General features: G+C 44.3%; 1 protein-coding gene and 1 long non-coding RNA gene across 3 annotated transcripts in view; both read left to right on the forward strand.

Moving 5' to 3' along the window:
• The first annotated feature begins 4,400 nt into the window (after positions 1 to 4,400).
• On the forward strand, positions 4,401 to 10,831 carry LOC128821390 (uncharacterized). The gene is made up of 2 exons (XR_008441091.1): positions 4,401 to 4,758; positions 10,434 to 10,831. It is a non-coding gene; the product is annotated as an uncharacterized LOC128821390 (long non-coding RNA).
• Positions 10,832 to 11,232: 401 nt separating this feature from the next.
• LOC128821386 (5'-AMP-activated protein kinase catalytic subunit alpha-1-like) overlaps positions 11,233 to 26,942 on the forward strand; it is a 47,672-nt gene continuing 31,962 nt past the window's right edge. The window contains exon 1 of one of the 2 annotated variants that reach the window (XM_054002376.1): positions 11,233 to 11,383. In XM_054002376.1, coding sequence (XP_053858351.1) covers positions 11,245 to 11,383 — 139 coding nt within the window. In that variant the 5' untranslated portion in view covers positions 11,233 to 11,244. Of the gene's footprint in view, positions 11,384 to 17,219; positions 17,238 to 26,942 lie in introns of those variants that run through there. The other variant, XM_054002373.1, reaches the window with a different exon arrangement.

Here is a 26,942-nt window from a genome sequence, read left to right on the forward strand (position 1 = left end):
ACGGCTCGCAGATCCTGTACTTGTTGCTGTCGAGCAGGACGGGAACAGAGAACTCTAGATCAGAAGGCAAAGAAAAGAGCTCTGATTTATTTCAAATATACCGCTCTATATATAGAGGACATCGTGCAGACTAATTTCATTGGTCTTAGAGTAAAAACATGTCACACCATTGGTGTACAGTGAATGACGCACAGTGGCAGAGCATATCTATAAACAATGTGAATAACAAGATAGATTAGAGAATTATTTACATTCTTTCCCAACTGTTTCCCAGGCTCTTGCCTGGTTAGAAAACCTTTCTCTTTCTCTCTGACTAAGCTGAGAATATCCACATGTACTAACCGGTATGACCCATCAGGTTTGCGAACTGGTAGGATAGGGGTATTAAAATCAGATTGACATTCTTTTAATAATCTAAGACGCAAAAAGTTCTCAATTACTGGGCTAATCCCTTCCTTATCCTCCTTCCTCAAGGGATACTGTTTAACCTTGACAGGTTGCTTCCTCTCTTTTAGCCTGATCTGTATAGGGGGAGTGTTTTTTGCTCTCCCTGGTATATCAGAGGCCCATACCCCAGGAAATACTTGATTCATTATCTCTTCATCAATTTCAGTTTCTCTCATGACTTCACTGGTGGTTAATATCAAACTCAATACTTCTACATACTTTTGATCATTTACCTCCAGAGTCATCTCCCCATTTTTAAATGTAATAGTTGCTTGTAATTGTCCCAGCAAATCTCTGCCCAAAAGTGGCTCAGGGGAATTGGGCATATATAGAAATTTGTGGATCCCCCACTGCTTTCCCAGTTTGTATTTTAGCGGCCTAAAGAAAAATGCCTTTTCAGTTTGGCCAGTCGCTCTTGTAACTATAGCATAATCATCCCCTATGGGCATCAAAGCTGTATTTAGAACTGAGTACGTTGCTCTAGTGCCAACTGGGAATTTTACTTCTTTCTTCACTTCTCTCAGCTTTAGAATTACAACTAGAAGGACTGCTGGGGTAGTTTCTTCTGGTCTCACTTAAATAACATAAGTTGTAACAAGGTATTATATTCCAATGTACTTGTAGGAGGCTATCTTGCCTCCTCCTTTAGACAATATCATGGTCATCAATGGAAGCAATATTTGATTGAACTTCTTTAATTCTGAGTGTTCTAATATAAGTCACAGATAAAAGGAAAACAGGGCAGGATGCATACCTATACTTTCATTCGTCCACATTCACTTAACTTTATTTTTCACTTACTCTCACACAAAAAAAAACAGCCACAAAAACAAGGTACCTTTTATTTTTCAACACACTTATTACACTTTTAGGTGTCCCTGGTTAGTCCTGGTATTCTTGAATACCCCTCAATGTAGCTGTGTTGTTCCCAACTCTAGATCCTCTCAGATTTATCTTCAAACTGGCAAAATTTTTATTCAATTCTGGGTGCTCTCGAATATTAATATCTCAACCCAGCAAAACTTAATTCTGGGTGCTCTTGGAATGTTAATCCCTTAACCCAGCAGGTTTGAATCAACCCTGGATGCTCTTGGAATATTAATCCTTCAACCTAGCAGGTTTAATCCTGGATGTTCTTAGGCATTCTTATCCTTCAATCCAACAGAATTTTTAGGGGCTCCTCCCACACATTTTACCTTTTATTCTTCCCCAATAGATTATGTCAAGAAAACCTTCTTTTTACTTTTTATTATATTTTTTTTTTCTTCTCAATTAATTACTTTGTGTTTCCCCCCCCCCCCCTCCAAGGGGTCTCACTCTTTCTCTGAGACCCAGTCTCAGGGGGGGTTCTCTCACTCTTTTATCACTCGCTTCGTCTCTTTACTGGCCGCTTTTCTCGCGAAAAAGACGGAAACGCAGCATGGGAGACTACCGCTCTCGCTTAGCAGGTCTGGGATAACTAGCCCGCTTCTCATTCACACACATTCATTCCCCCTTTATCTGCCCCGTCCCAACAAATACTTACCTATCCTTTGTCCTTGGGTCTTTGTTCTTTGTGTACACTTTCGTCTTAGGGGCTAATTACCGCGGTTTTAGGGAATCCCTTCCTTTTTCTTTGTTTTATTGTCTCCCTTTTGTCCATCGGATAGTAACCTGCATCTGTCAGTCACACCAGGGGAGCACAGTGAGGCTGCCTAACAGGGCAGGACACGTCTCCCTCACTCTGACTCTCCTAAGGCACCGGCAGAGAGGTGTTAGAAACCATCCTCTGCTACCATAATTGTGAAAAACGCCAATCACTTGGTTTTTAAAATTTTTAAAGTTTAATAATAATAAAATGGTTATAAAAATAGTAATACAATTAGAGTAATAAAAATTCAGAGTTAGGACAATTACAAGACAATAAAAAGCAAAGAATTACGGACGTTCGGATGCTCTCGGGCACTTAAGCCCGATAAGCATGCCTTGTGAACAAAGGAATAACCTTAAAAGCAATAGCCTGTTGCATATTCATAGATCTCATACATGATGCATAAATTCCTTGCAAATTAAGAGCTTTTCTGGTTTTTGTCAACTTCTTCTCCTTAATCCTGGTGGTTCCATAAAGACGGAGAGAAGGTGGAAGAATGTTTGTCTTTTCCGATAAGGAGGCGGTAACTCGTTATGGGCCCTGCCACTGCCATCTCTGTGCGAAGAATTTCTTGATTATTTCATCTCTTTCTTGAGCTGGTTAAAAAGTATCTTACATAGTATAGTTTCTATTTTAACATTGTGTTATAACCTAAAAATACATTTAACACACTACTTGAGAGAATTAATATAGCATGACTTTCCAACATTACACATATAATATTCATTGTAACATTTGCGAAAAGCCAATCATAAAATATGCATTTTTCACATTCTTAAATATGTCATCACAGAGGTACAGAGGCATTACCAACCTCTCTCATTGGCCCAGCTTTGGCCAGTAGCATGTCCATCTTCAGAGCAATCAGCCATTGTCTCTGTTGGACATGGTGGGAAGCTTCCAGCAGCTTTTCACAGGAGGCATCTTTGTGGTCCCCCGCTACCAAAAACCAGGCCGTGCAAATCAATACAAGCCACCACCCCAGCGAGACCTGCTGTATGCTCTCCACAGGTAGGCCTTGAAGTGTGCAGCAGCACATGGCACAGCACCCTGTGGCTGTGACAATGCAGACAGTCTAGCAATCTCATTGTGCTGTCACAATTTCTCAATTGAAAGTATGTCTATGTTCGACACATCTCACTTTAGCATCAGGAAGGACAACCCGTATTATGGGGAGCGCTTAGCCCTAACTTCCTGCTGCCTGCAGGCACAGGCCTCTCGGGCGATTGCGGTGCTAGTCAGCAACACGAGGGAGCTTAAGCTTCCAGGCGGTTCCACTTCTGATGCCGGTGGGCCCAGGTCAGCTCCTCGCACCACGCTGTGATAAACTGTGGTAACTTGTTTGTTCATCAAAGAATTGGAATATTAAAGGAGGAAATCTAAAATTAAAGTATGAGGGACTAGCTTGCTTGTTAGGAGATAGGGGAAGCATCTGTGAAGTTGGGAAACAGCAACTACAAACCGCAAGGCTACAGGCATATTGCAAGGCTATAAACATATTGAAAAACGCAAGATCACAAGTATGATTAATCACCATGTAGGGAGCTTTTCTTAGCTTCTCTTGCAGACACAGGCTAAGGATGTTGGGGGATGGCCGGAGCTGATTATGAAATCAGCGACCACCAGGCAACGGCCACCGGACTAGACAACGTAGGAGTGCTCCGGGTACGCCCATCACTGTCCGGAACCGATTGTGAAATCAACGATCACCTGCCTCGACACAACGCAGAGACGATGCAGAGGGATGCTCAAGCTATGCACACCGCTATCGCAAGAGACACGAATGAAGAAACCTCCAAGAAACTATAAAAAGAGACTGAATAAGGGAGTGGGGTGTGGGGCACTGCAGTGTGGGACACTGCAGGAGGGGCGGCTTGGAGACCCCTACCCACCCAGCGCTGTTTTGCTTGCTACTGCTTGCTGTAATTAATAAAATTCTAATTGACCTTAAAAAGGCTGAATCAAATTATTCGCCTCAATTTATCACAATTTGGTGCCGTGACTCGGATAAAGGAAACCCGGGAGGGAGGCCCCACTAGGGTGAGGCGCCCCACCACCTTTTTACGGTGGACCTAAGGGGGGGCTTCCTCCTTGGGCTTTTACCAACGAACCTAAAACTCAGTAGCAAGCAAAGTTACCCCCGTTAATCTTTGTGCACGAAGAACCGCGGAAGAGTGAACACGCAGGAAGCGTACGTAGCCCCCGGTGGGCGGTGGGCCTCTTTTCCCGGTGGGTGGTGGGCCTCCTTTTTCCAGGGTTGATTCAAACCTGCTGGATTGAGGGACTAATGTTCCAAGAGCATCCAGGGTTGGGGGACGTAGGAGGGGGGGGGGCTGCACCCCCCTCGGCGTTGAGTTACCCTCGGTGGGGAGGCTCCTGGGTTAGGAGGAGAGCAAGCGGGCCTAACCCAGACGCGGAGGTGGACTGCGTCAAAGTTCCTGGGGCGGGGGATCCCCGGAGAAACTTCCCCAAGTTTCGGCTTACTAATTTAGTATAAGTGTATGTGCTCGGTGGGCCCCGTACAAGCGGGCTCCGGAGTGCATGTGAAAGGGACAAAGCCTCGACCCCGGAAACGGGGTCTTTAAGAGTCGTTTAGGGGTGTGTAGTCCCAGGGTGATTGAGGTGAATAAGAAGACACACAGGGCGAAGCCCCGGTCGAGAAACGGAGGCGCCGGAAAGACGTGAGTAGTCCGGTCCGCTCGGTCGCTCGGTCAGGGGTGGGAGTCCTGGAGTGTAGCGAATGCGAACGTGTGTGTGAGAGGGGAACTGGCAGCTCAGATTCCCCAAGTGAGTGTGGACCCCATAGTAGTGCGTTTCCCATATCCGGCGACGGAGTGGGCCACAAATTGGAGGAAGCGACTGTCGTATTGTTTGTGTTGAGTGTGAGAAGGCACTCTAGAAGATGGGTCAGAGAAAAAGTAAATGTGCTGAACCCATGGGTGGGAGAATCTCGGTAAAACTTCCTCAGATCCCAGAGGAAAGTCCACTAGGCTTAATGGTAGAGTATTGGGATGCCTTTCCTTCTAGAAAAGGAAAAGATAAGGTTAAAATGATCCATTATTGTATGGAAATTTGGGGAGGTAAGCAAATAAGGGGAGACCAACTATATTGGCCCGTATTTGGGTCGTTTGAGGATTGGATCTGTCAAGCTCTAAATATATATGTTAACTCCAAAGAGCCCTTTAACCAAGAGGAGAGCGAATATGCAGCTCTTTGGATAGTGGGAGAGATTGAAGAAAGCTTTCCAGTTGTATTCAGGGGTGGACCCCAATACCCCAGAGGGTGAGACACTTTTGAAGGTGCATTTTGTAGTTGATTCTTGGGTAGACATTCGGAAGAAGTTGGAGAAATTAGAAGGATGGCAAGCGAGAGGATTGGATGAGTTGTTGCAAGAGGCTCAAAAGGTGTATGTTAGGAGAGAAGATGAGAGTTTTAAAAAGCAGTCTAAAATCATGTTGGCAGCAGTAAGGGAGGGACAACAGAATCCCCAAAGAAGAACTGGAGGTCATTCTAGAGGTCAGACTGATGTCCAGCGAAGTGGGTTTGAAGAGAAGTCGAGAGTTGGTTTGAAGGGAAGTCGAGAGGTGGAGAGAGCATTGTCTGTTTCTGTTGTGGGAGGAAGGGACACATGAGGAAAGAGTGTCGGCAGAGGATTGCTGATGAGGAACAGTTCAAAGAAGATTAGGGGGGTCGGGGGCTCTATCTGCTGGGGACAAGGGAAAGAACAGAGCCCCTGGTAAAATTAAAGATAGGTCCCCAGCAACAAGAATATGAGTTCCTTGTGGACTCAGGGGCGGAGAGATCAACCGTCCAGACCCTTCCCCAAGGGTGTAAGGTTTCACCTGAAATAATACAGGTGATTGGGGCCAAAGGGGAACCCTTTGGAGTACCTGTAATTAAGGATGTACTCTTAGAAAGTGATTCTAAATTAAGAATTGGGTCATTTTTACTAGTTCCAGAAGCAGATTATAATCTATTAGGGAGAGATTTGATGGTCGAGTTGGGGATAGGGATAGAGGCAAAAAAAAAAAGGGAGAACTAACAGTAAAACTATATCCTCTCCGGGCTGAAGATGAAAAAAAGATTAACCCAGAAGTTTGGTATACCCCCGACAGTGTGGGGAAATTAAATATTGAACCCTTTGAGGTAACTATCAGGAACCCAGAAATCCCTGTCAGGATTCGGCAATATCCCATACCCAAAGAGGGGAGGGAAGGACTAAAAACAGAAATAAAGAGACTTTTGGAAAAGGGACTTTTAGAACCCTGCATGTCCCCTTTCAATACCCCCATCCTGCCGGTAAAGAAACCGAATGGCAGTTACAGATTGGTGCATGACTTGCGGGAAATCAATAGAAGAACAGTTGAAAGATTCCCGGTCGTTGCCAATCCACATACTATTTTAAGCCAACTTGGCCCAGAAAACCAGTGGTATAGTGTAATAGATCTTAAAGATGTTTTTTGGGCCTGTCCCCTTAAGGAAACTTCTAGAGATTATTTTGCTTTCGAATGGGAAGACCGGAATACACATAGAAAACAACAATTGAGGTGGACAGTCCTTCCCCAGGGGTTTACCGAATCCCCAAATTTGTTTGGGCAAGCTCTGGAACACATATTGGCAGAATATTCACAGGGGGAGGGGACTGTGCTTCTACAATACGTAGATGATTTATTAATTGCAGGGAAAGAAGAAGAAAAAGTAAGGGAAGAAACTATAAAACTCCTAAATTATTTAAGCCTTAAGGGACTCAAAGTTTCAAAGTCGAAATTACAATTCGTGGAAGAGGAAGTTAAATACCTCGGACACTGGCTGACTCAGGGGACTAAGAAATTCGATACTGATAGAGTCCAAGGAATACTTTCCCTGGAAGCTCCAAAAACTAAAAGGCAGGTTCGACAGTTATTGGGACTTTTTGGGTATTGCAGACAATGGATTGAAAATTTTAGTGGGAAAGTTAAATTTCTGTATGAAAAATTAACAACAGACGGGCTATTAAAATGGAGCTCCGAGGATGAGACCCGGTTAAAATCATTAAAAACTGAACTGGTCAATGCCCCGGTTCTCAGCCTCCCGGATCTAAAAAGACCATTCTTTTTATTCATTAATGTCAATGAAGGGGTGGCGTACGGGGTGTTAGCCCAGGAATGGGCTGGAGGAAAGAAACCAGTGGCATATCTTTCAAAGCTTCTTGACCCTGTTAGTCGAGGTGGCCTGCCTATCTGCAATCGATAGTGGCTGCTGCCCTTTTGGTAGAAGAAGCAGGAAAGATAACTTTTGGGAGTGAACTGAAGGTTCTATCTCCTCATAACATCCGTGGAGTACTACAACAGAAAGCGGATAAATGGATAACAGATGCCAGACTCCTAAAGTATGAAGGCATCCTAATTTCTTCTCCTAGGTTAAGTATTGAAACCACAAGCTTACAAAATCCAGCCCAGTTTCTATATGGGGAACCAGTTGTGGGACTAACTCATGATTGTCTTTTGCAAATAGAGGAACAAACAAAAATAAGACCAGATCTCGAAGAGGAGGAATTAGAAGAAGGATATCGATATTATGTAGATGGATCCTCTCGGGTCCTTGAAGGGAAAAGGAAATCTGGGTATGCTATTGTGGATGGGAAGATTCTTAAGAAAATAGAATCTGGTCCTCTTAGTCCCAGCTGGTCAGCACAAGCATGTGAATTGTATGCAGTACTCAGAGCTTTAGAACTACTAAGAGGAAAGGTTGGGACCATTTATACTGATTCAAAATATGCTTATGGGGTGGTTCATACATTTGGTAAAATCTGGGAAGAAAGGGGACTTATCAATTCACAGGGAAAGGGGTTGATACATGGGGAATTAATTCGGAAAGCGCTCCAGGCCTTGAGAGGTCCGGAAAGAATAGCTATTGTTCATGTAAAAGGACATCAAGTGGGGATGGGAAACTCAGTACGGGGAAATAACTTAGCCGACCAGGAGGCGAAAAAGGCAGCTCTAATGAGTTTAAAACCATATAAGGGGGGGGTCACATGAAGGGAAGATTGCTCCACTTGTGAAGCTGACTTAGAGGAAGAACCATGTTGGGCTTGTTGGGATGCATACGGGATTGATTTGATACAGTGTGCCTGTGATAACCCCCAAAAGAAACATTGCCGGTTCCATGGACCCATTAACCATGTGTTAGCCTTCACGGTACAGGAAAAACAAAAACTAAACCAAATGGGGGTGAAGGAAAAAGAGGGAGGCAAGTGGATACTACCGGATGGGCGGGAAGTACTCCCAAAAGGAATGGCAATGAGGGTCCTGCAAGCAATCCATGAGAAAACCCACTGGGGAACTCAAGCCCTGGTTGACCAATTTGCAATTAAATATATGTGCATAGGGGTCTATAATCTTGCAAAACAGGTAACCCAACAATGTTTAACCTGTCAAAGAATAAATAAACAACAATTAAGAGAAAGACCAATGGGCGGAAGGGAACTGGCACAACGACCCTTTTCACATATACAAATAGATTTTACAGAATTACCAAAAGTGGGGAGGTATAAATATTTATTGGTACTGGTAGACCACTTAACCCATTACGTGGAAGCTTATCCTACGGCCCAAGCTACTTCGAACACTGTGGTAAAAGTATTATTAGAGCAAATTATCCCCCGGTATGGATTAATTGAGTGTTTAGACTCGGACCGGGGACCCCATTTCACCTCTAAAATTGCAAAAGATGTCCTGACAGCTTTGGGGACTCAATGGAAATATCATACCCCATGGCATCCACAGAGCTCGGGGAGGGTGGAAAGGATGAATGGAGAAATAAAAAACAACTCACAAAGTTAATGCTGGAAACAAAAATGTCATGGGTTAAGTGCCTACCTCTTGCCTTATTGAACATTCGAATTCAACCCCGAACTGATGTGGGAATCTCCCCATTTGAAATGCTATTTGGAATGCCTTATGATATGGAAGCCCCCACAGATCACCCCTGCCTAAAAGATTCTCATATTAAATTCTACATCACCCAAATTATGAGCAGAAGGCAGGAATTGAGGAAGAAAGAAGTGTTGGCACAGAGACCACCTCTGGATATCACAATCCATAAGATAAAACCAGGGGATCAAGTATCACAGAAATGGCAGTCAGGATGGCCGAAAAGGGGTGGACTCACACCAGCCGAGTGAAAGGCCCGGTTGCCACAAATAACCAGTGGAGAGTGACTAGCCAGCCTGGGAACTTGAAAGCGACTCTTAAGAAAAACTAATGAACTCTGTGGACATTATCCAAATCAACCATAAAGGGGAGCAAAAGGGATACAATTACAAACTAGCTAAAGACTATATAGTGATTTGTAATAAGGAAGGTTGTGGAGATTGTTATCCTTTTGTGTGCTTTATATGTAAAATTTGCCAAGAACGGTGGTGGGTCCATTGCCAGAGGGGAAGACCGCCAATTGGGGTTTGTACTGAGTGCTATAAAACTCAGCGAAAACTAACTGAAACTGTGCTAAGGATAGGAGAATTGGAAAATCGGTGGGTCAGTTTTGGATCTGAGTGATGGGAAATATTTACCAAGGGAGTATACCCTGAGTATTTTTGTTTTCATACTAACGAGCCCACTCCATTTGCTGCTCAGATAATAAAAGAGTGTTGTCGAAAGGAACTGAAGGGGATTCCTTGCAACCCACCTCTGGTCAAAGATAAGAACTGGGAACAGTACAAGGCTAGGCAGGAGCAGAAAAGGGGACGCTCAGGCGAGTACTGCTGCTGCCGAGAAGATGGTTTACCTCGCGGCTCGAAGCACCCGAGTCGGCGATCGAGGCAGAGAGGAAAAGGCCAAGCCCCCTCTAAGTGGAACAATGCTGAAATGCTCCAACCACTGCCAGCCGAGTACTAGGCTCCCTCAAAGGACCAGTCTAAGTGCCTCCGAAACACCAAGGGAGCAGCAAGCCAAAAAGGGGAAAACAGGATATTACGAAACAAAAACAAGGCTAGGACTCCACCCTTATTGGCAAATTATTAGTTTTCTATTACTCTGTCCTAGTGGTGTTTCTAGTCAGGACAATGCTGAACACTTTACTTCTAGCCTACGAAGCAGCAAAGCGATTTGATGAACAAAATGGTAAAAGAGAAAATGGGGGATTGTGATAAACTGTGGTAACTTGTTTGTTCATCAAAGAATTGGAATATTAAAGGAGGAAATCTAAAATTAAAGTATGAGGGACTAGCTTGCTTGTTAGGAGATAGGGGAAGCATCTGTGAAGTTGGGAAACAGCAACTACAAACCGCAAGGCTACAGGCATATTGCAAGGCTATAAACATATTGAAAAACGCAAGATCACAAGTATGATTAATCACCATGTAGGGAGCTTTTCTTAGCTTCTCTTGCAGACACAGGCTAAGGATGTTGGGGGATGGCCGGAGCTGATTATGAAATCAGCGACCACCAGGCAACGGCCACCGGACTAGACAACGTAGGAGTGCTCCGGGTACGCCCATCACTGTCCGGAGCCGATTGTGAAATCAGCGATCACCTGCCTCGACACAACGCAGAGACGATGCAGAGGGATGCTCAAGCTACGCACACCGCTATCGCAAAAGACACAAATGAAGAAACCTCCAAGAAACTATAAAAGAGACTGAATAAGGGAGTGGGGTGTGGGGCACTGCAGTGTGGGACACTGCAGGAGGGGCGGCTTGGAGACCCCTACCCACCCAGCGCTGTTTTGCTTGCTACTGCTTGCTGTAATTAATAAAATTCTAATTGACCTTAAAAAGGCTGAATCAAATTATTCGCCTCAATTTATCACAACGCCAGCGCTGAGGGGAACCGCCACCGCCGCTGAGAAGCACTCTGCGCCCGCCTTCCCTCCCGGTCCCGAAATCTGTGCGAATTTCCAGTATTTCCCAGGGAAGGTGGCATAAAAACACCCCGGCCCTCTCACTCCGTCCCACAGTTTCCGGGGGCTGTTCTTTCCATCCCGCTGTAATGCCCTACCGGCAGGGCCCACCCGCAGAAGCCTCGCCCCTTAGGGTCACTGAGCCGATCCAGCCCTCCCCCACCCAACAGCAAGGATTTGTCCCCGGAGAGGGCAGGAAAGTTATAAGTGCTGAGATCACTTCGAGATTGGGTTGATGAGTGTTATTTGTTTGCTCCTCCCCCGCTAGTACTGCGTCACGGGCGCGGTCTATGAGCAGGCTCGGCCCTAGGCTCAAGATGGCGGCGGCAGCGGCGGCGGATAAACAGAAGCACGAGCACGGCCGGGTGAAGATTGGGCACTATATCCTGGGCGACACGCTCGGCGTCGGTACCTTCGGCAAAGTCAAAGGTGAGTGGCAGGGAGTGGGGCTCTCGCCTGCTCCACGGAGTGGCATGGTCCAGTCGGGCTGCGGGGGGGTAGTGCGCTGGGCGGGTATGTTGGGCTGAGCAACGGAGTCTCCATTGCCGGCTGAGGGACACGGCCGCCTACAGTCGACTGACGGTGGCCGGTCCTCTGGGGCTGGAGTCAGGTGACCGTTGAGGCCTGATCGGGCCTATGGGGCGTTTTGGGGCTGGACTGCCGCCTTAGTTCGGGCTTGGTCCCGCTCTGTTTCCTGCTCAGAGTGTTGGGGATGGGGTCTGAGTTTCGTCGAGGGCAGTGCCCAGCCGTACCTGCCAAGCCTGGTGTGTCACTGAGATGTGGCCGCCCTAGCACCGGGGGCCAACGGGGATGGTGGGAAAGGGGTTGGGGAGAGCGATGTAGAGCTGACGTGTTTTCGGGGCGACCGCGAGAAAACGTTTCACGGGCTGTTAACTGGAGCCTCGCCCCCAGATGCGGTGGCTACAGGGTGGTGGCCGGGTCTACGTTCTGAATGATGTCGACTGGGTGTGGTGGTGTGGAAATATCGTCTGGTATGCTGTGAACGTCTTTCAGGAAAGGGGAGTTGTATTAGCTAACTTCTCAGGGGTAGGGACTTTTAATGGGAAGTAATCGTAGGTTTTGTCTGGGGATATTCTTGGGGTTAGTCTGGAGGCAAGAATCACACTGTCAGTTCACTTGAGTGATAGTGCTATATAAATTTTTGGTAATGTTTTTTTAAATTAGATATGTGTTATAAAAAGCCTGTGGAAACTACTACTTAGAAGTCAACACTTCATTTTGATGCACTTTGTAACACTGTTAGCCTTGGTTATTCTGGGAAAGGAGCTATGCTTTATAAAAGCTTTTAAGTAGTTAGGCTTCAGTGTATTTTCTGGTGTTCTTTCCTTACTAGTGACTACACAAATGGGGAGGGATTACTAGCTCCCCTTCAATGGTAGCCCACTCTTCTTGGTTATATGTCTCTTTTGATTAGTATTTTTATTATATTCTGGCTTACTTTTAAGGGAAAATTGTCTATAATTACCTCACTTTTTGCTGTTTTTTTTGTCTTTTTATCTACTAGCTAATTTCTTTTTCTTAATTCTGAGCTCACTCTCTGGTGTGCTTTAATATGTATACTTCTAGTAGCTGGATTATCTCTTGTGCATGTTTGATGTTCTTTCCTTGTGAGGTCAGCAGTCTCTTTTCTCTTTCTAGACAGTTCTATGTGTATGCACAACTCTGAATGCATATCTAGAGTCTGTATAAATGTTTATTCTTTTTCTTTTTACCATTTCTAAGGCATGGGGCGGTGCAATAATTTTGGCCTTCTGCGCAGAGGTGCCTGTTGGTAAGGCTGCAGATTTTATTACCTCTTTGCAGGTAGTGACTGTATATCTAGCATGTCACTTTCTACTGGTAACGTAGCTACTTTTGTCAGTGAACTATGTCTCTGCATTGTCTAAAGGAGTGTCCTTTAAGTTTGGATGGCTGGAGTAAGTAGCTTTAGTAGTCTCTAGGCAATTGTGGTGTACTGCTTCTCTTTGATTTTCACTGAGAAAAGAAGCTGGATTGACAATGTTAGTTACCACTCTCTCTATATTATCTTGTATCATGATGGCTTGGTACTTTAGGAACCTTTGTGGTGAGAGTTGGCTGCCTTTTACTTCCAGTACTGGGGACACAGTGTGGGACACTAGTACAGTTAATTTCTGTTCTAGGGTAAACTTGTGTGCTTCTTGTATATTCAGCACGACTGCTGCTACAGCTCTGAGGCAACCTGGCTATCTCTTGGTCGTTGCATCTAGTTGCTTGGAAAAATAAGCAACTGCTTTCTGGTAGGGACCTAAGTTCTGAGCTAATATCTCTAGGGTAATTCCTTGTTTTTTGTGGGAAAATAGAAAGAGTGGTTTACTTACGTCTGGAAGTCCTAAAGCTGGAGCTGACATGAGGGTACTCTTTAGCTGGTGAAAGGCTCGTGTGGTTTCTTTCGTCTACTGGAGTTCTCTATTTCTATTGGCAATAAGAGCATAGAGAGGTCTGACAAGTAGTCCATAATTATAAATCTACAGCTGTCACTACTTTGCTATGCTTAAGAAGGTTTGGAGTTCCTTTATTGTCCGAGGTGTTGGGGTTTGGCATATTGCTTCTTTGCGAGCCTGCCTTAATGTCTATTGCTCAGCACTGGCTTCATACTCTAGGTAGATTACGGCCTGTTTTACTACTTGTGCTTTTTTCTTTGATACTCTGTATCTTTGGAGCCTTAGGAAATTTAAAAGGCTTACCATCTAGGCTACACATGTTTCTCTTGTCCGAGTGGCTACTAGAAGATCATCCACATATTGCAGTAGCCTTCTTTCTTCTTGTGGAGCTTCTCAGGACTCTAGATCTTTTGCAAGTTGTTCCTCAATCAGAGTGGGGGAATTTTTGAAGCCTTGGTGTAACATTGACCATGTGAGCTGGGTTTTACGTCTGCTTTTAGGGCTTTCCCATTCAAATGCAAAAAATTTCTGGCTGGCTTTGTGGATAGGGAGGTAAAAGAAGGCATCTTTCAGATCTAAAACAGTAAACTAGGTTAGTTCAGGTGTTAAACAAGTTAGTAGAGTGTATGGATTTGCTACTACAGGGTATAAATCTTCTGTTATCTTATTGACAGCCCTCAAATCTTGTACTATCTGATATGACCTATTAGGTTTCTGAACAGGTAGAGTGGGAGTATTGAAATCAGATTGGTATTCCTTTAATAACCCTAAGTGCAGAAAATTTTCAATTATTGGTCTGATTCTTTCCCTGTCTTCTTTTTTCAGGGAATACTACTTAATTCTTACTGGTTATGCTCCTTCTTTAAGCTTAATTACTATGGGGGAGGCATTTTTCACCTTCCTTGGTACATCAGAGGCCCATATTCCAGAGAATACTTGACTTAATATCTCTTCGCTAATTTTTCTTTATTCTCAATGGCTGTTAATGTTAAACTTAGCACCTCTATGTACCTTTGATCATTTACTTCTAGAGTAACTTCCTCATTTTAGAATGTTTAGTGAGTTGGGTATATACAAAAACTTGTAAATACCCCATTGTTACTTTAAAGGTTTGCAAAAGTATGCCTTCTTAGACTGGTCAGTTGTTCTCTACAGGTACTAAGTCTTTATTTAAAACTGAATATATGGTCCCTGTATCAACTAAAATTCTATTTTCTTTTCTCCTGGTCTTACCGCTTCTCGCAGAGGGGTTTGTTACTTCTTAGTTCTGGATGACATTTGACTGCCAGGAGGGGGATGGGTTTGAGTGGGTATACCTTTGGAGCCTGAGTCCTCTTTCTTTTTGGGGAGGTCCTCTTTATCTTCCGTTACTTTAGGAGGAGCCTTTTACAAATCATGTATGTTATTGTGTTTCAGGATGATAAGCTTTGTTTGATTTCATACATCACTGCCTTATATGGCATACTGAATAACACATTTGTTTTCTCTTTGTTCTATTTTTTTCAAGAGCTAACACTAGTGGGTCAGAGGGAACTCTGAACCCACAGTTACTCTGCTATTTTGGGTAATTCTTTAAGGTGAAAAACATATTAGCATACAAGACTTCACCTTATTTGCTTTCCCATCTTAAAACAGCATTGATTGCAATAAGGTATTATAAGTATTTTTATTTTCTGAGCTGCTCCTACTGGTGGCTTTCTCTCAGTGAGCTCCCCGCCAGAGGGGTTAGTTCGGGAACCTCTTTGCTTTGGTTAGTTCTCATTCCTTATACTATTTCATTTTCACTTAAGCCTCACAGTCTTTTCTTAGTTTTTTTCACACACAGACTTCTAGGTGGTAGGTATCAGATGCGATCTTCCACACATAAGCTTTAAGATCTCAGGTTCTGAATCTGCTTGATCAGGAACCTTCAATTTACACTTGGGGCATAGAACAGCAATACCAGCCCCTCTCACAAACTCTGCATTGCAATATTACTCATGAAAGGTGCTAGCTTCTCAGTGCACTAAAAACATCTGGGAATTGCCTGCAGGCTATTCTGTCTATCACTTTGGCCTTTCTCCCTTATTTAAACTCTCTTTCACAAAATCTCAGTCTTTTCTAGTTCTCTTCTTGCACAATCTAATTAAAGATATGCCTACAGACACGGAACCCCCTTCCTTATCTCAAATTCACGAGAGTCAAGGCTTAAGTTGTTGTGGGGGGGAGGAATTCCTGGAATTCCTCTAATTTGTTTTACCACAGTTAAACATAAATCACTATACTGTAGCTCTTCTGCATAAAATGCTACATTTGTTGTAAACAAAATCTTAAAATCTCTACAAACACAACCATACAATTCTGAGAATCAAATTACCACAATGTGGGGGAAGAACTACACAAACTCACTCGGAAAGGTGGTATCTGCGGGGACTGCTGGACTCCAGGACGGTTTGGATGTGTGTTGATGAGGGATCTCTGAAGCCCGGTCTTTAGAGCATATGGTTTATTGTAAAGGATGAATGGCCCTGCTTGGAGTTGCTAGCCGCAACTCGTGGCAGGCCCAGGGAGAGCGGGGGGAGAGAGAGAGAGAGAGAGAGGGAGAGAGAGAGAGAGAGAGGGTGCCAGGTGGGCGTCCCAGAAGGAAGGTCCAAGAGAGAGCGTCCGGTCCCTCGGCCACACCTTACCAGGGGGCTTCAAGGTGGGCTGGGACAGGACTTGGGCCAATGGGGTTACAGATACCTGATACTTCAGGGGAGGGTTACAGGTATGGGATGAACCATACATTGGGGGGTGATACAGAACATTCCATTTGACCTTTTAGATCATCAGAAAGGGGGATTGCTTTCAGCTTGGCTATATTATTGTTTTCGAGATGCTCAGTGATTAAGGTTTGGTATTTCAAACCTTGTTTTCATCTCGATATCTGTATTCTCTGATTCTTTTGCCAGGCCATCATATTTATAGGGCCTTGATATTTCATCTTCCCCAACAGGTATCTTTTAAAGTGCCCACTTTTCTCAACACAACACAGCATACAGCACTTCAGCACCTATCTACATCAGCTTCTTCTGGTCCCTACACACTCTGGACACAATCAGAATAACAGCACACAGTAAAATTCTAGGAATCAAGTCCGAACTACTGGGGCAGAGGAACTCTCCCCCCAGTTTGTCTAGCTATGGTTAAAATGTGCAGAGTCTACACAAATCACCACTTTTAAACACAGCAAACATCTTCACCTATGTTTCTCTACTTGTTCCACTTCTCCGCAGGGCACTCTCTGCCCCCACAGCTTATCTCAGCCGGTGCCTCAGGCCTCACTCGGTAGCTTCAGATGCGAGTAGAACTTCTTTCCTCCCCCGCGCCACGGGTACACTCACTCGTTCGCTTGTTCACTCCCTTTATACACTACGCACTCACACGATTACAAACACATTAACTACACAATGTCTGGACACTACAAGCACACAAACTTCGGGTTCACTCGACTCACCCCTAGAGTTGCTAGCGGCTGCTCTATTGGAACAGTGAACCCGTCTCTAGTCCAGCTGCCCTATCGGCTGGGCTGCCTGCAGGCACAGGAACAAGGCTGTGTACTCAGACGTCTCTGAGTGACTGACCAGCAGTCCTGTCTCTCTTTCCTCCCAGGGCTCTTTCGATACATACTGTTTATCTGCACACTAGCAGGTCTTTGTTTCTGCAGGTGGCAAGCTGAGCTAGAGCGGAGCTCCGTCTAGGGAAATTCCCCGGGGTGCGCCAAGGAAGTCCGTTCTCCCCTCTGCCCCTGCGAGGACAGAAACTCTCCTCCCTGGCTTGCCATAATGAATTGCGGTGAAAAATCAAGACCTTACAATTCTAATAAAGATTTGTAGGGAATGGTATGTTTTTTATTATAGCGCTGGGCGCACGCAGGGATTTCTCTTTAAAGGGCACGCATGCTCCTGAGAACTCTCGATCCTTTTTTATTACTTTTACTAATTTACATATTCATAGAATTTTACAATAGCTTCATACATATTCATTCTGTTAATTTCGTGTTACACTTACAGCTAGTTACACTTGTACTGAGTTTTTGTTAGAAAGTACAAAAAGAACTCCTGGGTCGTTCTGTGCTGTCTGTTTCAAAGTCTGAGGAGTCTTTCTTATCTTTTATTTCTTTAGCTTAGAAATTTACATTCTTTTTCCTTAGCTGGAGCAGTTTTGCTAGTGCTGCAGTTACTGGACAAAACAACATATTTTACTTATGTTAGCAAGCTCAAAGCGGCACATTTCACTTAAATCCAAATGGATTTCTACCCTGTCAAATTTTCACTCTATCTCAGTTCCTTCAAGGGGATTGAAAATATCATCATCATCATATATGGCAGTTTGGTTATGGGCCACTGGAGCTGCTTCCCTTTTGGTGAAAGTTCCTCTCGGAGTCTTGCCTTCCTTCAATTTGCCAAAGGGGTTCCTCTAAAAGGCTGATTCAATTGGCCCCTCCCCCCAGCCAGTTCGGGAAAAAATACCTCCTTGGAGAAAAGTGGAAAAAACTGTTTATTAAGCAAGAAAACCTAAACAATATTAAACAATAAAACTTCTTGCTGCTCCAAAAGAGATACAAACTAAGGAAAAGTCCCCTCCCCTGGGCTGCAGCTTGGCTCACTCAGTCTCTTATTAGTCCCTCCTGCGCTGGAAATGCCGCAGCCCAGGCCCGGCCTGCTGGGCCACAGGTGCAAGCTGCCACTGCTCTTTTGGGTGTTCAGTCCAGAACAGGTTTGAGCAGGTCCAAAGAAAAGGAAAAGCCACAGTCCAGGGAACTTCTTTGCCTCAGCTAGCTAAAACTAGCTAAAAAGCAAAGGAGAGCTCTGTCTCGCTGTCTGTCCATCCGCAGACAACACAGTCCAGGAGAAGGAATGTGGAGGAGTGAGTGCAGTTTCTGAAAACTCCACGCTTCTTCTCCCCCCCTTCACTCCTGGAACAAGTCTTAAAGGTGCAAAACTTATTCAGCATAAACAGAACAGACGATTGGGGATAAAAGCATCATACAGTCAACCTAGGACAAAGAGCTGGAGGCCATGGTGCAACAGCAGAACTATGATGTAGTCACCATCACAGAAACGTGGTGGGATGACTCACATAGTTGGAGCACTGCACTGGATGGCTACAAGCTCTTCAGAAGAGACAGGAAAGGAAGAAGAGGTGGAGGGGTGACCTTTTATATTAAGGAGGCTTTGACGCCATAGGTATTGAAACTTGAAGATGGAGTTGAATGCCTATGGGTAAGAATTAAGGGGAAGGCCAACGAGGCTGATATCCTGCTGGGAGTCTGTTATCGTCCACCCAAACAGGAAGAAGAGGTAGACAACTTATTCTACAAGCAGCTAGATACTGTTTCAGGATTATCAGCCCTTGTTCTTGTAGGTGACTTCAACCTGCCAGACATCTGCTGGGAACTTAATACAGCAGAAAAGAGGCAGCCCAGGAAATTTTTAGAGTGTATGGAGGACAACTTTTTGTCGCAGCTGGTTGGTGGGCCCACCAGGGGAGGGACTATGTTAGACCTGCTGTTTTCAGATAGAGATGGGCTGGTGGGAGATGTAGTGGTTGGAGGCCACTTGGGGCAGAGTGATCATGAAATTATAGAGTTCTCGATATTTGGTGAAACGAGGAGGAACACCAATAAGACTCTTACATTGGACTTCCGGTGGGCAGACTTTGGCCTACTTAGGAAACGTATTCAGAGACTTCCTTGGGAAGCAGCCCTTAAAAACAAAGGCGTTTAGGAAAGGTCGGCATGCTTCAAAACAGAGATCGTGAGGGCACAGGAACAGACTGTCCCTGTGTGCCGAAAGACAAGTCAATGAGGTAAATGTCCAGCTTGAATGGGCAAGGAGGTTTTGAAGGAACTTAGGAATAAAAGGAGGATGTATCATCTTTGGAAGGAGGGTCAGGCCTCTCAGGAACTATTTAAGGGGGATGCTAGAGCATGTAGGAAAAAAATTAGGGAGGCCAAAGCTCAGTTTGAACTTAAAATGACAACTTCTGTAAAGGATAATAAAAAATGTTTTTACAAATATATTAATGGTAAAAGGAAGAGTAGGACCAACCTTTGTTCTTTACTGGATGAGGGAGGGAACTTAGTAACTACAGATGAAGAGAAGGCAGAAGTGCTTAATGCCTTCTTTGCCTCAGTCTTTAGTGGGAAGACAGCTTGTCCCCAGGACAAGTGTTCTCTTGGGTTGGTTGATGGTGCCAAAGAGCAGAATGGTCCCCCCATTATCCAAGAGGAGGCAGTTAGAGAACTTCTGAGATGCTTGGATATTCATAAATTTATGGGACCAGATGGGATCCATCCCAGGGTGATGAGAGAGCTGGCAGATGAGCTTGTGAAGCCACTCTCCCATCATTTACCAACAGTCTTGGCAGGGTTCCAGATGGCTGGAAGCTGGCCAATGTGACACCCATTCACAAAAACGGTAGGAAGGAGGATCCTGGAAATTATAGACCAGTCAACCTGACCTCAGTACCTGGCAAGATAATGGAGCAATTTATACTGAGTGTCATCATGCAGCATCTACAGGATGGCCAGGGTATCAGACCCAGCCAGCATGGGTTTAGGAGGGGTAGGTTGTGTTTGACCAACCTGGTCTCCTTTTGTGACCAGGTGACCCACCTGGTGGATGCAGGAAAGGCTGTGGATGATATCTATTTGGACTTCAGCAAGGCCTTTGACACTGTCTCCCACAGCATACTCCTGGAAAAGCTGGCAGCCCATGGCTTGGACAGGAGCACTCTTTGCTGGGTTAAGAACTGGCTGGATGGCCAGGCCCAGAGAGTGGTGCTGAATGGTGCTGCATCCAACTGGCAGCCAGTCACCAGTGGTGTCCCTCAGGGGTCTGTGCTGGGGCCAGTTCTGTTCAATATTTTTATTGATGACATGGATGAGGTTACTGAATCTTTCATTAGTAAATTTGCAGACGACACTAAGCTGGGAGCATGTGTCAATCTGTTGGAAGGTAGGATGGCTCTGCAGAGAGACCTGCAATGGTTGGATGGATGGGCAGAGTCTAACAAGATGAAGTTTATTAAGTCCAAGTGCCGAGTCCTGCATTTTGGCCACAATAATCCCCTGCAGCATTATAGGCTGAGGATGGTGTGGCTGGACAGTGCCCAGGCAGAAAGGGACCTGGGAGTACTGGTTGACAGCTGGCTGAACATGAGCCAGCAGTGTGCCCTGGTGGCCAAAAAGGCCAATGGCATCCTGGCCTGTATCAGGAGTGGTGTGGCCAGCAGGAGTAGGGAGGTCATTCTCCCCCTGTACTCAGCACTGGTGAGGCCACACCTTGAGTGCTGTGTCCAGTTCTGGGCCCCTCAGTTTAGGAAGGACATTGAGATGCTTGAGCGCGTCCAGAGGAGGGCAATGAGGCTGGTGAGGGGCTTGGAGCACAAGTCCTGTGAGGAACGGCTGAGGGAGCTGGGGTTGTTTAGTCTGGAGAAAAGGAGACTCAGAGGTGACCTTATCACTCTCTACAACTTCCTGAAGGGTGGTTGTAGTCAGGTGGGGGTTGGTCTCTTTCTCCAGGCAGCAACTGACAGAACGAGAGGTCACAGTCTCAAGCTGCATCAAGGGAAATATAGGTTAGATATTGGGGAAAAAGATTTTCATGCAAAGGGTGATCAAGTACTGGAATGGTCTGCCTGGGGAGGTGGTGGAGTCACCATCCCTGGATGTGTTTAAAAAAAGACTGGATGTGGCACTCGGTGCCATGGTTTAGTTGTGGTGTTAGGGAAGGGGTTGGACTTGATGATCTTGAAGGTCTCTTCCAACCTTGTGATTCTGTGTGAAAGCCTGATTTAGTAAGATGCGAACACCACTGTTGTAAAGTTTTAGTACTGGTTAGCTTTTAAAAATTATTTCCTCAACATTCCATTTGTTCTTTCAATCAATCTTTGCATTTGGTGAGGAGGTCCGTACTGAAGAATGAGTTGTTTTAGTGCTTTAATTCTTTTATGTTGATTAGCATATTTAGTCAGTTTAGCAAAAAAATTGTCCTGATGCTGTATCCACCGCAGAGAATACATATCACCACCTTCTTGACAAGGGCAGGGGGCCAATGTAATTGACCTGCCACATATTTAAGGCCCACCAACCCTATTTTATCTTTGCCCATAGCCTATATAATGTCCTTAAATGTACCTGAGTACAAACAGTACATTTACATACACGTGGTTATAAATGTGTAATGGCAACGGAACAGAAAGCATTAGCAAGATCTCTTACCGCCTTCCAGGGTTGTAAAATTTTTGCTTGTTTTTTTTTTTTTTTTTTCCCATGAGAGTAACCATGTCTGGCAGTGTAACTGCAAGGGAGGGGGGCGACTTTATTCAATTCTCTATTATCTACAGTCATTCTCCGAGTGCCATCTGTTTTTTTAACAGGCTGCCAAATAGGATTGTTAAAAGCAGTCATGGTTTCCTTAACAATTCCCACTTGTTGAAGTGCCTGAATGGATGGAGTAATTTTCTCTTTTCCCCAGGCATATGATATTGTTTTGCAGTTACTACCTTGTCAGGCACAGGCAGCACAACAGGATCTCACTTTGCCAGTCCGCCCAAGACTCGTAAATTCCAGTTGAGAAGTCCTGAAGCAGAGCTGGCTGTTTAAAGTTTCAACTGTTTTTCCTGCCAACATATCAATACCCACAATAGATTTTTTTTAAACTGGGGCAGTTAACACAGTTGTGGTAAATGGAGTGGCTTTTCCTATTAAGGTAAACTTAGCTCAGAGGGCTGGGGTTAAATTCCCCTAAATCCACAGGTCTGTGATGCGGCTTCTTTATTAGCGATATCATTATGTAATACAGTAACCTCAGCTACAGTATTCACCAGAGCTAACACATGTAAAATCTCCCCAGACCACCACTTTATAGTTAAAGGAGCATAGGGGCATTGGTTCCCCCTCACAGTAAGAGACTACAGTGATGGCAATTTTGGGGGACCTGCCAAACCTTAATTTCTGGCATTTGGGCATTTTCCAGGTAGCGCTTTGCCTTGAGATGGCAGTTGGGAGTGGGGCTGGAGTGGTTGGCTTTTTTGCATAGGTGCGGACTTTTGCTGTTGGTGGAACATTTCTGATGTCATAATCCCATTTATTTCTTGGCTTGGTAGGGGTACCTTTTTACAGACAGGTTTCTCTGACTTGAAGACAGGTTTGTTGCTTTCTATGCAAATTAGTTCTCACATGCAGTCTTTCTGGAAATGGGTTGGTTTTAGGGGTCTTGGGTGGTCTTGGTCCCCCCCTACAGTCCATGCTCACTACTCAGCCTCATTTCTGTGCTTGTGATGTGCTGTGTTGTGCTTATCTCCAGGAGCTACAAGAATGTTTGTCCCAGAAAAGTGCTGCCCTACCTCTGCATGGCTCCTTCTCCAGCCACATCCTGTTCTTTCCCACAGATTGCCAACAGTCCTTGGTTGGCTCCACCGCCATCTGTCTATTGGCATTTGAGACATACATATTAGCCCCTTATCTTCTGGGATTCTACATCCTGTCTGGATTGAATCCTGTACTCACTGCACAAGACACGACTGTTATCAGAATGCTCCCAGGCACAGCAGAGTAAGGTGATGAGCAGCACAGCACTACAGCAGCAATTAAAGCAAAAAGTGGTCACTAACAAGCACTAGATTCTAATAGGCAAGCGAACACCATGGCAAGCACAGGAGCCTGCCCGTTATAAGCTAAACTGCAATAACAGCCACAAATTCGATCTAGCACATCCCCAACAAACCTGTTGTTATCTCGAACCCCTCATGGCCTACATTGGATGTCAAAAAAGGACTGTTGTGGTGGAGCTACTGTTATAATTTTAACATGTTCTTGAATGTCACTCCTGTTAATATTTCATCAAATAAAATTAACTTGAAGGGCTAATAATCTGCCTTATTGACACACTTAAAAACACCCCAAACTTGCCAGTTTTGTTATTGCTCTATTTTCATAATACCCCTCTGTCTACTTTATTTGGTTTAAGTTGGGTTTTCTTTTAGGCTGCTTTGTAGTTACTAATCGTGTGAAGAGTACACACATACATGTATGAACATCACTTTTTAAGAGTAGAGGGAGAAATCACTTTGTGGTAAAATGCAGCATCATTCTGCATACTGACTTGCCTGCCATAAGTGGTCTGGGAATTTACTTAGGAACTGAAAGCAAAAAATTGTGTTATCTTGTCCCTAAATAATGTGCTATGTTGTTTTCTTCTTGCTCTAGCTGTACTTCATAAAAAAGGCATATTTTATTTGTGATACACTAATTTTCTTCTTGAGCACACATTCATTTAACACCATATCTGTGATTGTTTTCCTGTAATCTTCAGCATCTTCCTTTTCTGGTGATTGATATGGTTTCATCAATTGACAATAAAAGGATAAACTAACAATTTAATTTTTTTTATTTAGTTAGGATTTTATTGAGACCTCATGTAATGTAGCATATGGCTTCTTGAAAGTGGGTTTTTAGTTTTAACAGTGGTGTCAGCCCCAAAAGATGAGTGGGAAAACCAGTGCTTAATAATTCTTAAAGTGCTCCTGCTGTTAAGATAGCTGTCATTTGAATTCACTCTGCTATTTACCCTTTTACCCTCCCACATAACTGGGAAAACATCACATCAGTACCAGTTCAGCTTTTCATCTGGCTGTGCTAGCCTGAGTTAACTAATGACAGGATTAGCTCATTTGACTGTCCCTCAGATGGGCAGTCATGGAGAAGAAAGCTGTTTGTAGCCAATATCCAGGCAAAGCTAAAACACCACAGAAGTAAAAAGCTGTGGCATAAAAGAGTACTGGACCAAAATCAGTTATGTGTTAAAAAAACTGATGATTCCTGCTGCAGGCAAATGCAAACTTCCAGATTTTTTTAAATAGTTAGACTTTCGGTGATTTGTACTGAGAAAATGAGGGTACAAATTAACTTTGTAAATATTCAGAATTTGTTTGAGGCTGTAGGTTCAAACCCCTGGTCTGTATTGCCTGCAAAACATGTAAATTGGTCTTCCTGATTAAGGCAGTGATAAGAGATGTGAGAATGGACAATGAAGATCAGTTTGCTATCTAATGATGTTGTGCAGCAATATGCCTTTGCACAGCATCACAGCATTAACTATTTTTTTGGTAAATATTAATGAAAATGTTTAGCTCATATTTCTAATGACTACCTTCCTCTAAGCCTTGGGGTGGCCATTTGGCATATGACAGAAATGCCTCATTAAACACAGCATATGCTTGTTCAGCTTTTTTTCTACAGCCTTCATGACTAGTACCTGCATTTCATAACAATGTCATATTTACTCTGAATGTCCTCGTGATCTGTTTTCTATTCCAGTTGAAGGCCAGGTGAATTAAGTTTAGACACTTTTGCTCCTGCACTTGAACAGTTCAAACGAGTCATTGCTGCTTTGAGACTGTCTTGGAAATCTTCATGTTATGCATAGCCATGGTGAAGCATGAAGGCAATTGGCATTATCAAAGAATAAAGAAATAGAAGGAAATGTTAGATCTGTAAAGGGAGCTTTTTACAGTGATTCTTTTGAAGGACTGATAGCTCAGTGAGGCTTAGGGTGACTAATATAAATATATTTTGATTGCTTCTTATTTCTGAGGCTTCTTAGGTAATTTCTGTCAAGAGGTTATACAAAGTAGCTTTCATAAATATAACACTGGCTTCTTTTCTACATGATGTTATCTGAGGTCTTGCTTTCAGATGTCTTTAGGCCAAATTCAAAAGTAGTCAGCAGTCTGTTACCAGTTAGTGGCTGCTGTTTTGGTGATACCAGATATTTTGAAGTACTTCATCTGTCTTAGGTTGCAAATGCAAGATGTGGTGGGGGCTGTGTATTCTATTGCCATCTGTTAGAGGTGGGACAGTTATCTTCTGTTAATTGGCTCACTCTTAAAATCAAGTGGGGCAGTTTTCTTTATCTCTTCCACAACCAACCATCCCTCCAGGGAGATATGTTCTGTTAATGGGCCATTGAGTCTCACTGCATGACTAATAAAATTACATCATCCCATTGTGAGATTCTCCACCCAGGGGGAGGAGCCAAGCAGTCCTACCTGGATATAATCTGAGATTTGGAACACCAGACACAGCCTTTTTCCACTGGATTCCCAGAGGAGCAGCTTTCTTTTCCACTGGATTCCCAGAGGAAGACCAGGCCCATCTACACCACCATTAGACCTTCAGAGGAAAACTGCACCCTTCTACAGGATCACTGCAGCCACCATTTATTCAGACTGCTACCAACACCCTGACCAACAGGGTGTCTGTAGCAGGCAGAGGCCCTGCAAGGCCTCCCTAGCGGTCACTCGCCTAAGATAAGAAATGCATAGTCATGATGACTGGACCAAAGTAGCCCCTCTTCTGCCCTCGGACCCTTGTTATCTCTCTGTAAGGCTATAGGTTGTATTCTCCTCAACCCTGGCTATTGGACAATTTCCAACACCCCAGTACCCTATATTAACCCCCATCTCTGCCCAGTTAGGTAGGAGACCTGTCCCTGCACCCCTTCACAGGAGCTGAAATGAAAGGACACCGCTGTGGAACCGCATACAGCCTTCTCTCTCTCTCTATCCCTGCGTCTGCCAAAGGTACTTGCGAGCACAGAGCGAAATCACTAAGAGCTGAACTCACAGAGCTGCAATTACTCCAGAGTTGCTCACTAAGTTGCCTGTGGCTGGGAGCTGAGCCGAGGGACCCAGACAGGCTGAGCCTATTCAGCACAGCACTATCCGGGACACCTACGGCAGTGGCAGCCGGGGTCGGACGGACCCCAAGCCCAGGCCGCATTAGGTGTCAGGTCATATTTTGTCTCTGTCAGTGTTGTTTTGTATTACTGCATTTTTATTTTTATTTTTATTTTTATTTTTATTTTTATTTTTATTTTTATTTTTATTTCCTAGTAAAGAACTGTTATTTCTATTCCCATATCTTTGCCTGAGAGACCTTTAATTTCAAAATTATAATAATTCAGAGGGAAGGGGTTTACATTTTCCATTTCAAGAGAGGCTCCTGCCTTCCTTAACAAACACCTGTCTTTTCAAAATGAGACAGATTTTGCCACCCAACGTGGGGCACAAGGGCATCTAGAGAAAAAGGGTGAAAAAGGAATAACAGTTCTTGAGTAACCTAATTTTTGTGTGCTGGATATAGAAATCTCATTAGGTGTCGCCATGTGGTCTAGTTTACCCTGGTTTGGGTGGCACGTGGTCATGGCTATATTTCTCCCATTTGCAGGCCCTTATCTAAACATGGGTACTATAACCAAGGCTACTGTGGCTGTTATCTGGTTTGTTTTATGGGTGAATAAGGTGAGGAATTCATGGATCTTTAACTTCCTCTGGAAAGCAGGCACATGGATTCAGAGCTATTATACACTAACTGTATGTTTTTGGGGTTACTTTAATAATGGTACCTACTGCAAGGAAATGACACCAGGGGAAATTTTTTCCCAACCCTTTAACCATCTCTTTGGGTCTGCCCCATCAGTTTTTGAAGGGTTCAGATCCACTCTCAATGCCAATGTTATCATACTGATTTGTTAAAG

This window comes from Vidua macroura, chromosome W (assembly GCF_024509145.1).
Source record: "Vidua macroura isolate BioBank_ID:100142 chromosome W, ASM2450914v1, whole genome shotgun sequence".
Classification (NCBI taxonomy): domain Eukaryota; kingdom Metazoa; phylum Chordata; class Aves; order Passeriformes; family Viduidae; genus Vidua; species Vidua macroura.